General features: G+C 45.6%; 1 protein-coding gene across 1 annotated transcript; it reads right to left on the bottom strand.

Annotated features, from left to right (window-relative positions):
- Positions 1–646: 646 nt before the first annotated feature.
- chfr (checkpoint with forkhead and ring finger domains, E3 ubiquitin protein ligase) lies at positions 647–8,332 on the bottom strand. The gene is made up of 17 exons (XM_062451279.1): positions 8,217–8,332; positions 7,597–7,717; positions 6,824–6,923; positions 5,925–6,034; positions 5,612–5,671; positions 5,209–5,508; positions 4,415–4,589; positions 3,998–4,152; positions 3,739–3,901; positions 3,417–3,646; positions 3,067–3,186; positions 2,879–2,962; positions 2,631–2,701; positions 2,149–2,236; positions 1,903–2,010; positions 1,661–1,733; positions 647–1,381 (listed from the first exon to the last, which is right to left on the bottom strand). Exons 2-17 carry the CDS (start codon positions 7,706–7,708, stop codon positions 1,339–1,341), a joined length of 1,992 nt encoding a protein of 663 aa, XP_062307263.1. The 5' UTR covers positions 7,709–7,717; positions 8,217–8,332; the 3' UTR covers positions 647–1,338.
- Between the last annotated feature and the right edge of the window lie 4,761 nt (positions 8,333–13,093).

Below are 13,093 nucleotides of genomic sequence, written 5' to 3'. Positions count from 1 at the left end.
CTGTACTAACACCACAAAACCTAGCCAATACAGTTGACACAAGGTCTCCCTTTTGCCTCTAGACTAGCCTGTAAACATTACAACCGGTTATTCACGACCACGACCGGGAAAGCATCCTTAAAGCACTACTTTAATCAGCTTTGAGTTGATTATCCGGAGCAAAGCATCGACAGAGGGCCTCGTCAGGTCAGGGAGCGCCGCACCGTTTCAACCAATCACCATGATCCCCCTCCCAAGGAAAAGAAACCCTATACAACTGTCTCACTGGGATAGAATCTATTACACGGCGGGCTCGACGGGCATCGTTTCTTTAACTCTCGCTGAGAAGTCCTTGTCACGTTAGAAGACCGGATCATGAGCGCAACTCCCTTTTTTAGATGTGACAGATACCGTGGGTATTGCACTCTGTGGCGTGCCAGCGAGCCAGGGACGAGGAAGCAGCAGGTGTCTCGCAGAGTCGAGCTGCTATATTCGTGAATTGCAACCAACTCCCAAGTCAAAGTCTGTCTATGCATAGAAATCTTCAAGAAACACACAGCTTTCTGTGGCAGTCTGGTTACAGGGAGGGGAAAAAAAGGTTTCTTTTTCTTATATCTGAATACTGTGTATGTGAGCAGTACGATGCATGGTTAGTTTTTTTGTTGCATTTTGACAGTTGAGTTGGGAAGCTCTAGATTCTAATGAAAAACACACATCCTTTCCCAAGACGACAAACCACGTTCAATAGAAATCTACATTGTTTGAAGAGCTAACTATTTAGGCACAAGGAAATAGACTAAAAACTACTTAGTAATTATATATATATGATCCTTGTATTGTCACAAGATGGCTGTGGTATCATGCAGAACACTATGGTCCGTTCCGATTGCCTGACTTGTTCTACTGTTCCCAGTAGAACATAAAGAAGATAAAATAGATAAAATCAGGTCTCATATGTAGCTGTGGACCTGACCAATGGAATGCAGGGCCACTATGGTCCTCTAGAGATACATATCTGCTGGGGTAGAGGGGAGTAGCGCCGAGAGTGCATGGTATTATTCCACTTCACCCCCGACCCCCCCCCCCCACTCATAAAACTCTAAGCAAGCCCTAACCAGTCTCCGACAAATATTGATTGTGATTTCTGCAATAAGCCAGTGCATCCTATATACATGTATGCAGCCTGCAACTAGAAGATCTACTATATTACAGGTGTAATAGAGATGTCCTTCCCAACGACATGTGCCCATGTGGGGAGTGTGAACAATAGAAACATCCTCTTCCTATTGAGTGACAGAGCTATAAGATATCCTGTGTCTGTGGCGCTCCTGTGGGTGGAGAGGATGTCCCCAGGGTTCTTCAGCTCTTGAAGCGGGTCTGTTCACAGATGTGGTTAAATTTCCTTCGAGAAAAAAAAGAAAGAACGATAAAAAAATTAAAATAGAAAGACAAATCTCAAATGTCTGGAGAAAAAAAAACAGGCACAACACATGCCATATCGTATATCATCTGGGAGGAAATTGGGAGTGCTGTCATGCAGGGGTGGTTGAATTTCACTTGGGATTAAAAAAAAGAAAATAAATTAAAACGCAGAGACGGCGGCGCCCTCTAGTGGCAACTTCAGCGACACGAAACATGAACGTGTTACTGGAGACTGACAAGCCGTGGTGCAGTAACTCACATTGCGTGGTGCGCCTTCACCTGAGTACGGCAGTTACGTCCCCAATAGCAGTCAGGACGAGACGTTACAGCAACTGAGAAGGAACACATCAACATCAGTTCCGATTTTGATACGAACAGTTCTAGATCATACAGTCTTTGGGTGATCCTCCGATACCGATTGGTGTGTGTGTGTGTGTGTGGTGGTATGTGTTGGTGTGTTCCTTTGTGTGTGTATGTGACAGTGTATGTGTGTGTGTGTACCTGGGAGCTCAGCAGCAGGGATGTTCTGTCTGTATTTGTAAGCCAGCTCTTTGAAAGCCCTCAGGCCGCAGCAGAAACACAGCACAGCGCTGGCGTTGATGCGGTAATCTGGGACGGGGGCGGGAGGGAAGACAAGCAGAGATGAAGGAGAGGTTCTCAAGGGGGAGGCGGTCTACCGTGAGGTACTACGGGCTCCACGGCGGCCTCAGAGTTGGAGGCTGAAGGCTGGAGATGTCGCAGACTCACCCGAGAGGTAATAGCTTCCTTGCTGCAGGCCGTCCAGGCCTTGTTGAAGCAGGCTTCTCCAGGTCATCCCTCTGGCAGTGAGGTAGTTCTGTGGCAGGTAGGAACAACGTTGAAAAACACACCGGGTTCTCAGAACCCTGAGGTAAAACCGCCAGATTATCATAGGTCCTAGGTTCCAGGATCACAAATGACAAACCGTCATTGCGATTTCAAAAGGGGTGTACTAATGAAGCAAAGCTCTTTCTTCGAGTGCTCAGCTCACAGACATTTACATTTAGTCATTTAGCAGACGCTCTTATCCAGAGCGACTTACAATAAGTGCAGGGACATTCTCCCCGAGGCAAGTAGGGTGAAGTGCCTTGCCCAAGGACACAACGTCATTTGGCACGGCCGGGAATCGAACCAACAAGCTTCTGATTAATAGCCCGACTCCCTAACCGCTCAGCCACCTGACCCCCACACAGACAGCTCGAGGGGTTTACCTGGAGTATCTCAGACTCGTGGTTATTGCTGTTGAGCACGCCATCCAGACACTTGTCTGTGAGGTTGAGCTCTGTGGAAACGCCACAGGATCAACGACGATACAATCCCACACGATGACAACACACCGAAACATGGTCAGAGGAAGAGATACAACACAAACGGTTAGACGCTCGTCTACATATGGTTATCCTATAATGCTTTTGGGGATATAGGGTTGCTACGGAAACACGGAGACGACCCCACGTACCGCTGAAGCGGGCCAAGCATCCTTGACAGCCGATCCTCTGGCAGCCCCAGTACATGTGGCAGAAAGGTCGCTGGCACGCCATGCCTGCCAGACACCCAACACACAGGGGAAACCCCAAACCCGTCAGCACATTCATCGGACACGGCATTGGTACCACATATTGACTGGCAGGCCGGCGGGCCACTCACATTGCTGCGCAGAGAGCTGCTGGCCAATGAGCTCTGCACGGCGGTCTGGCATGGGCTGCAGGCAGCAGGTGCAGATGACATGACGGCCCTGGAGCGGGCACGAGTACCCTTGAGGAGGAGCTACAGAGACAGAGAGACAGAGACAGAGAGAGAGAGAGAGAGAGAGAGAGAGACAGAGAGAGAGACAGAGATCTAGTACACAGTTTGAAAGTTCCATGACGTCCAGATAAGTACTAACATTAGTTCATGTGCATTCGCCAACGCCACAGAATGTGCGTGCAGCGGAAATGATGAAAGGACAGTACAAATACGGTCTGATGGTCCATGAAACAGGTGGTGGGTGTTGATACCTGTGGGCATCTCAGAGGAGGTGGAGGGACATTCTCCAGCAGGCTTCCCAGCTCCCTCCGCAGGACCTGGGGGGGCTGGCTGGGCTGGGGGGGGTGGTGGGGCCAGGGGGGCAGGGGGGAACAGGGCAGCAGAGGGGAACAGGGGAGATGCAATTCCAGTGGCCCACAGCCCCTGATTGACCTCCTTCTTGTAGCCTGGACACTGTCTGCACATCGCAAACGGCTGACCGCTGACAAAAGACAAACGGGAACGTTGGACGAAACGGCAAAAACGGGAGGATAAACACAGTCGCACACACACGCACGCACGCACGGAGCTGACCTGATATCAGAAATGTCGCTGTCGTTGTCGGACAGCTCGAACAGATAATCGGAGCTGCCCTCTTCGTCGGAGAAGGAGCGCTCGATCTTCGGCTGCAGCATGTCCTGGGTGATCTTGTTCCGACTGTCCATGCTCTTCAGGTCCTCCTCGCAGCGGCACTTCTCTGTGAACACCCACACCACATCTCCGGCATCAACCTCTCATCTTCCCCCCCAGCCCCGTGTGAAGCGTTCTAGATGGGGCCGTCTCGGCGTCAGACCTGGGTGCTGGGTGAGGTAGGCCTCCACCAGGTTGTTGAGGATGTGGTTCTTGCGGATCCTCTCCACGGGGCAGCGGCAGGTGGGGCAGAGGGACGAGCGCTCCATCCACCCCGAGTAGCAGGCTGCGCAGAAGGTGTGCATGCAGGGCTGCAGGCTGGCGGGACACGAGCGCACACACACACACACACGAGGGGTTGGAGCTAGCGCCTGGGAGCTAGCGCCTGAGAGCTAACGGCGCTATTGTCGCTAACGCTAAAAAAAATTCTTAAGAGCTCAAACTTAAATATAACAGGCGTCGACGATATAGGATGCCAAGCGATACACGAGACATACGCCGTCCAGCTGTAGGGGACAGATTAAACCTAGCCCTGTCGATGAAAAGCGACGTCCGGAATATTCCGGAGGGTAGTAGCTACCTGACACAGTCGTGCAGCAAGTCCTGGCAGATGATACAGGTGAGAGACTCCTCCATCTTGTCTGTCTTGGTCCCCTCCTTGGGTTCTTTTCCCAGGAGGTCCCTCAGGGAGCCCTTGGCAGGAGCCAGAGCCTCAGTACTGGAGGTGTGAGGCGAGGCCAAGTCAGAAACCGCATCTAGAAAAAGAACATCGCCTTGTCACGTCCTACTTCCAAGACCACGGGGGGACATTTGACAACCGATAGCCTCAGTCGATGAAAGGGGCTTTACGCTACATTTCATTCATTCAGCAGACGCTTTTATCCAGAAGAGGCATTTAAAAATGTACCACAGAAGGTCAAGGATCGGAAGTACAGCATTTCGGTGGTCAGAGGCGAGGAACGGTCTGTATTTACAAGCCACATGGAAAAGTAACCACATCTCAGATACCAGGCATGGGGAATACTCCAGTGTAACAATAACAGCATTGCTTGGCCGCAGTGGATACAGACAAGATGGAGAACATCTTTAATTCATTAAAGACTGCGTGACTAGCGCTAGGTTTAAGCGTATGGCTAGCTCCCAGCCATATGCTCCGTGTCTACGTCTCGAGCTTCAATAAGAGACCCCCCCAAAGTAAACATCCTTAATGCATTTTCACCATTTGTTTGGATCCAGAAGTTCTTGTTGTACAGTTCATAAACTCAAAGACACTTAGCCAAACCCATACATTAAAGTCGAACCATAAACGATTACACGTTTGGAGATGCGGTTTTTTAGTTTATAGCCCAGCTAAGTGCAGCCAAACACACTAACCAGCATCGATCTTCCTCCTCTTGCACTCTGGCTCTTCCATGCCCCCCTGCTGGGGCGGGGTGGGGCCTGAGACGTCTTTACAGCCTGGGGGACGACAGCTGGGGCTCTCCCCCTGGGCTTCACCATGAGGGCCAGCGGGGAGGTGGAAGGTGGAGGTGGAGGGCTGGGGCTCCTCCGCTCGATGAGGCCCCGGGGCTCTGAGGAGGAGAGGCTCCACTGACAGGCCTGTAGCTGGGGGGAGAGGAGCAGGAGATCCCTGGACTGTCTGCTCCAGGGCTGGGGCTCCTCCACTGGCACCAACTACAGGGGAAGACGGAGAGGTGACTCAGCTAAATGTTTCACGAACGAGGAGTGAACACGGAAGTGGGTGAATGTCAGGTTTACTTATCAGAGTGAAACTTACGACTGGTGTCGGGTGAAACTGCCAGCTCTGGTTTTAAGGACTGGTAAACGTAAGCAATATCTGCAGGGGAAAGCGATTTGATTATTTTAGATGGGATATGATTAAACTTTCAAAACGTAAACAAACACTCGTTTTACACAAGTTGGTGTAGCTATATTATCATATTTGGCAAGTAATAAAAAAAATTAAGAGTCATTTGGAAAATACAAAAAAATAACAATACATTCTCCAAGTATGACATGTGTGTTTATAGTACACAACGCTTACGGCGTAGTAACAACAAGAACAGTATGACCTTTATCTCCAGACTCACTTTGCTCAGGCTCAGTCTTCCTGTAGACAAAGTAGATGACATCACCACTCTGCAGCATGTGGCTCTGCTTCTTCACCAGCTTGGACATGTTGATCACCGTGCCATTGGTGCTGCAGGGGCAGGAACAGCACAAACAAAGCACTTGTTTACTCGCCTGTGGTGGACGTCTCGGAACAGCCTTGGAGACCACACGCTATGATTGCGTGCTGCAATCATAGCGATGTTATTGCCGATGGTTAAATCGTGATTAGCACCTCCATTCATGTCTCATTATTTATTGAACACATTAAATGTATATTTTCTGAGGATGGAAACAGTGTCATGGCTGTTTCGCAACCTGAACGTACAGCCAACACGTTAATGATCAGCTGGGAGAGGCGTGACAGGATCCCATTGTTGTCACACCTGCAGAGCAACTCCGCTGGATTACAGGCGGTAGACGCAAGCCGATAGTACTTCCTCCAATCACTGTGTCCAATGAGCTGTGATATTGGTGTGCAGATAAAACACAGCTAGCACAAGGCTGCTTTTCACCTCGCCGACTCAGTGCACGGCAAAACACAAGCCTTTTTAATTACCCGTTACTGCCATTTCCCTCATTATCTGCCAGCTGGTTGGTTTACACTGTCAATTAGGTTAGACTGTGTGTCAACCGGTATGTTAAATCCACTGTGAAATCCACAGCCAATTAACAAATTAAAAAAACATGCCCTCAAACAATCTGAATTGTTCTGTTTGACACCGAAGCAATAGTGAATCATAGTATACATTCAGGAGGCATGAATGCATGTCTGTTCTCAGATTGTCGTGTGGCTATGGTAGGCGCTGACATCTGACATCTGGACCTTAGGTCGTGGTTATTGCTCCACTAGGTTGATAAGAGTAAAGTCACAGCCTACCTCATGTCTTCCAGCCACGCCAACCCTGACTTCTCATCTTGCACAATCTTGCAATGATCCCCTGAAACCAGTTTGTTTGCAGGAAACGAAAGATCACACCCTACAAACAGAGAGTAGCCATTAGGAAGAGAAATCATAGTTTAAAACAAATATGGGTGTGAAGCATTAGTTTGTAACATTACAGATAATTACACTCGATAAGTTTCATAGACAATGCCTAACTATATCGGTGTGGGAATTTGAATATTGCATTAGATATCTAATTATATGCTAATAGAATGGCCCTCTCCTTTCTTTACTATGCTTTTAAGGGCTGCATAGCAGACAGGCCTAATTAAGGCCATTCTCTGCATTGGAAAGCAGACTTCACATACTCAATATAATAGAGCCGCCAACACAGACAACCTTTGGAGATACAACCACTCCTTGGGAAAAATCCATACAAAAAAAACTACTTAATATTCTACACACATGTTCTCAATAGACGCCTTTGTTATCATCGAAGGGGGTGTCTAAGTTTGTCAAACTAAAGAAGGCATTGTGCCCCGTCAATTGAACTGCCTGAGAGACTTGCCGTGTCTGGCTTCTGTCTATATGGTCTTTTGTAAATTTAACATTAACACATTTGAAAATATCTAGAAAAATAAACTTGTTATTACCATTTTATTTTTTAACAAATATTTTGAACACAGTGGATGTTAACCCACCAAAATTGTTCATACCATTACGATCAAAACAACAAAGATAGGGCAAGTGATAAAGTATATTTTTACCTTTTCTTCGTCCAACAGTGCATTCTCTGTTGACAAGCAACACTTCAGATTCACAGTTTGAGTCTACCCTTATCAACTTCCCCCATGGTCGACCCCTTCCTTGATTCTCCATAATCCAAACCTAGAAATTGAGTTATCACAAAAAACAAATAAGTTAAGCACGACATTAACTGTATGCATTTAAGGAGAATACAGTTAGTTTAAATTAGCGTAGCAAGGTAGGATAATCAGTTAGCCATAGAAGCTAACTAGGCTAGCTAACTAACTGGCTAACAATGAAGTAAGCACTCAATGTGTCTGGGAGAAATGTCAACGTCAAATAAGCTCACACTAGTTGAAGTAGCTATTTAATCTTATTTGTCGTAACAAACACTTGTATGAAATATAAACACCAGCTATTCGTTGCAACAAATAACAGATGAACCCGCATGTCGTAGTGAAGGGAAAAACAACTTCGTTCAAAATAAACAAGGCTAGCAAAAAGCTAGCTAGCTAGTGTGTTTTAAAGCTAACCCCAGTTGCAAGCAAGCAATCAAAAACGTTTGGAAAAAAAGTGCTAAAACGCCATAGATGAGAAGGACAAGGCACCACAAACATGTTAATACATAGTGTTTCTATACCTTCGAGAATGCAATAATTGTGTCCGATGTTATTGCTTACGGACGTTTCGTCCCTTCATTTTCCATCCACTCAACACACTCATGCACTTCCTGGCAACCAAAGGTATTTACAGACATCAGCTGATGGAGGAGGGGCGAGAGAATAAAGGCTTTTTCCCTACTTGTAGAAAGAGAGGAATAGATCGCAGTTGATTGCTTTAGTTTAGCACTCTGATTAACATTAACACATATATTACATGTAGGCATTTAGCAGACGCTCTTATCCAGAGCGACTTACAGTAAGTACAGGGACATTCCCCCGAGGCAAGTAGGGTGAAGCCTTACCCAAGGACACAACGTCATCTGGCACAGCCGGGAATCAAACTGTCAACCTTCTGATTACAAGCCCGCTTCCCTAACCGCTCTGCCACCTGACTCCCTGATATTAACGTAGTATACGTTGAAAACGATACAATAGCAGTTGCATTATATAGTGACTCAAATGACTTTAAGAAGTCGTTGGATTCTTTTGACATGAACTACCACAAAAACATACAGTAGCAAAAACGTTGAGTATACTTGATAACTGTACATTGCACGTGCTATTTCAGCCCATGTGCAAAAAAAGACGTTTGGTGTGTGTGCTGTGTATTCCAACACAACACATTCCTGGCCTGTGGCTGAGATGTGTGTATGTGAGACGAGACGAGGAGGTGGGGGGGGGGGGGGGTGACAGGCCTGTGACAGAAGTGTCACCAGGGGAACCTGCTTGTCTGCAGACAGCTGTGATGTCCGTTAGCAGGCCAGCAGTCAGCTCACCGCTGCCTCAGTCTTCAGATTGGACGGTGAGTCCCTGAGGGTCCCAGGTCCATGAAAGTCTCTCTTCCTGTCTGCCTCAGATAAGCCATTGACAGGCTCTTTAATCTCCATGCATGTCTAGTTTGTGCCTTCATGGCTATCTGATGTTGGACCATGGGTGTCATCGCCTTGGATGGGTGACAAACACCGGGTCAGAGAAACAAGGATGGGGGGGTGGGCAGACTGGTTCTAGACTCCATAATAAGTGTTGTTTCAAACTCTGCACACAAACAATGCTTCATCTAAATAAGTAACGTTCACTCCAAAAGAAAAATCAGTAATGTTACAAACATGAAATATTAGGCTATAGGACCCCCATTTCTTCCACATCAATCTGCATGATTCAGACGGTAAATACATGACATAGCTCTGGGAGCCACTGGACTTGTAACCCGACCCACTTTGAGAAATTATTTTATAAACTTCAATTACGAATGGACTAATCTTCCCCGTTTAAGAAACACCAAAGCATTTCTCTGTGATAGAAACAGCAAGAGTCCTTAATGCAGGTCTAATCTCTGCTATTCCCCTTCCCTCCTGCCAGTGCATTATTAATGTGCAAAGAAGAGGCTGATGAGTTCAGGGGCCTCTCATCACTAATGCATTCATTTCTCATTGTTAGCTGTCTGTCTGGAGAGGAGCGTGGTGCGCAAGCATGATGCAGGCACATGCAGACTCACACACAAACATTGAACGCCAAATCACACATTACGCTAAAATAATGTAATTTTGTTGTAATGCAACAACAATTGGTGGCGTGATAATACATATTTATATGGGAATACAATGTTGAATCAAATTAGTGAAAGCAATTTTAAACCAATTGTAAAAAAAACTTAGATGTTGTCAATCAATAGCCTATTTTAATTGGATAAAAAAAAATACTTGTGGCAATGTGATGCATAAAACAACATTTAAAATGAAAAGTAATGAAATGCAAGGACAAAAAATACATGCTAATGTTTCCAAATGGGACTGAAAGGAGAGCAAGGGAAACCTCTCTTCTCTGCCCTCTGAAATTATCTCCCTGGCTTGGTCTAATTGCTGGAGGATGTCCTCTTAACTAACTGTGAAAAGCTGTGTCTAATTAGTGCAACATTAATCAGAAATTAGCATGTTATCGCAAGGTTAACTTATCAGTATGTGCACTGCGGCAGCTGGAGGTGTCATTACCCGTAGTGCACAGGGCAGACATTGCCACAAGGGGTAGTGCTTGTTCTTCGCATGAATCATTCTTCTCATCAGGCAATCAGGGCTGGAGTAGACATGAGGACTGGGGTGTTGATGTGTGCTCTATACCACCCAGTGGTTGTCAGATGGGTTGGATGACAATGCCCAGGATCAATAGAAATCCTTTCCTATTGACACTGGCGTTCGGAGAAGGATTACAGAAAGGAACTCAAGTAAGCAATATTGAGCCATTAGTCTGTTAATACTTTTCTGCAAGCAATTGTTAATGCTAAGGGAATTGACAAGTCATGTTTGCCATTGTCTGTCATGACACACACAATCGATGCCAAACAATTGGTTGGCAAGACACTTGACACCACTATAATAAAGATTGACCCAATGTGACTACATGCAAGGGTTAGGATAAATGGTAATCTGGTCTATTTTATTTGACAAATGATGCAGTTTTAATGTCATAAGAAACATTACATAATACAATATTGCATCGTGCACTACATTCATTCAGATTTGACATTTAATTCATTTAGAATACACTTTTTTCAAAAGCGACATACAAATAGTGCACGTAGACAGTACAGCAGAAAAGCAAGGATCAGAAGTGTATAATTCTAACAGTATTTTGGTGGCCAGAATCAAGGAACGGCCTTTATACTAGGCACAACACAAAGCATCTCATCTACCAGGCACAGTAAACAGTATCTCGACTACAGTGCTACAACACATCAACTACAATTTTGCACAGCACCATGCAACAAAATCAAGGTCACAAGTGCAACATGAAGTTGTTTAGTTGGTGCAGTCTCTCCCGTCGCTATTGTACCGTACAATGACAATAGCAATGGCAGTTATTGTTGCCGCATGATTTGTGTTATTATCGGTTGTAAACAACGCATTTTATCCCCGCTAAACGCTTGATCATTTCTCCACGACTGCACTACAACCACAGAGTTAATCTGGTAGGATCTGCAGCCCAGTTTTGTCTTGTGCAGTTCAGTCGTCTGTCTTGTTCACAGGCTTCCCGAAGCTCTCATCAGGATTCCAGATGAGCAGGGAGAAGAACCGTACCTCAACCGGCTCGGCTGAAGTCACTCATTTGTCAGAGGCGCTGGTAGATCACAAGCTGACAAATCTCCCGTGTCTGCCTAACTGTCAAGCTGTCTGCCAGCAAATCAAAGACAAAAGAAGAGAGAGAGAGAGAGAGAGAGAGAGACAGAGACAGAGAGAGAGAGAGAGAGAGAGAGAGAGAGAGAGAGAGAGAGAGAGAGAGAGAAAGAGAGCAGAGCAGGACATAACAGAACATAACATAACATAACAGAGCAGCCATTCCATTTAAAGATGCTTTGTCACTGCAAAGCCCCAAGCTTGCCCCCAGAAAATGCCTATTAGCCTGGCTGACAAAGATTACAAGCACATAAAATTACATTCATTGTGATATTGGATTTCGTGAAACCCTCGGAATTGTAATTACATCGCACTTATACTCTTCATTTAAAGCCTTTCTCTGACAACAAAGAATATTAGAGATGGGAATACACGCGTTGTGATTGAACACACTGAGTGTAAATTACTAGACCTAGAAGAAATAATGAGACATGAATGGAGGTGCTAATCATGATTTAACCAAGTGATAAGAGTGGGGTTTATTTTAATAATTATTTAATTTACATTTGATATGCCACCACTTCTAAAAGCTATAGACAATACTTAGAAATACATTTGTTCGGTGTTTGTAGGAACATATCAAAAAAGAAAATTTGAATAATAACTGACTTCAACCAAAATACTCATATCTACATGCTCCATTTAGTTTACCTGCAGTACATTTTTTATTACTTTACTTGATACCTTATTTGTCCCTGTGGGGAAATTGGTTTGCAGCCTAATCACAAGACATTTTGTCACAACATCATAGTTACCAATATATACTCATACACATACCCATGTACATACACATTATCTCACACCTTGCAACAGATTAGGCTCACCAGACCAGTTGGACATTCTGTTTAGTATGACATGCATGTCCTGTTAAAAAAAAACATGGCTAGTGGAACAAATGCAAATTATGTTTTATGAACGTGAAAGCCCAATGTCACCCAAGTACAGGGCTAAGTTTACCCCTCCATCTCTCAAATGTGACCTCTCCGTCAAAGCAGCTCCCGCCCCACAATGGTGTATTACAGGGAGAATGTGGGCATATGGGCTGTCTGGCTTAAACCAACAAGTGGAAGGGAGCGATAAGAGGCATTCTTGGGCGGCACAGAAACAAGGCATGAGAAGGGTCTGGTTGATAGCAGTACTTGTTGTTCTGATGTGTTAAATAGCTGGCCTTCAACACCACAGTTGATCGCTGAGTGAGGCACTGTGTAGCCAAGGGTTGTGTGAGATAGCCAGATGGCTGAAGTCAATGGAGCCTTGCCTGGAAGCTTTTGTGTCACAGGACGATAATCACGAATTTGGCTGGCCCATTCGGAGTGTATTCCTTGCTTGATATACACCGTGTGTACAAATGAATGACTAATTTCTCTTTAATTGGTGCTCTACACTTGTGTGCTCCACAAAACGCGGCCTTCACAGTTTCAGCATCCCCAAAAATAATATATCAACAAGAAATTGAAATAGGATAATCAAGGCGTGAAAAAAGGAATTGTTTCAGCTACTGCTCAACATGCCTCGCATTTTGTTATCATGCCGCCACAGTGTGATGCTGTCATTTTCACACAGAAAAACAAAAGACAAGCCACACAAGAACGCCGGCAGGACACAACACGTATTTTGAACGCGTTCCAAGACCACAAATGCCGGTGTTGACTAAACTACGAACAATCCGACCTGCAAGCCTCATTGCA

Source organism: Osmerus eperlanus, chromosome 25 (assembly GCF_963692335.1).
Source record: "Osmerus eperlanus chromosome 25, fOsmEpe2.1, whole genome shotgun sequence".
In the NCBI taxonomy this organism is placed as follows: Eukaryota; Metazoa; Chordata; class Actinopteri; order Osmeriformes; family Osmeridae; genus Osmerus; species Osmerus eperlanus.
This window is presented reverse-complemented; position numbering and strand designations above follow the sequence as displayed.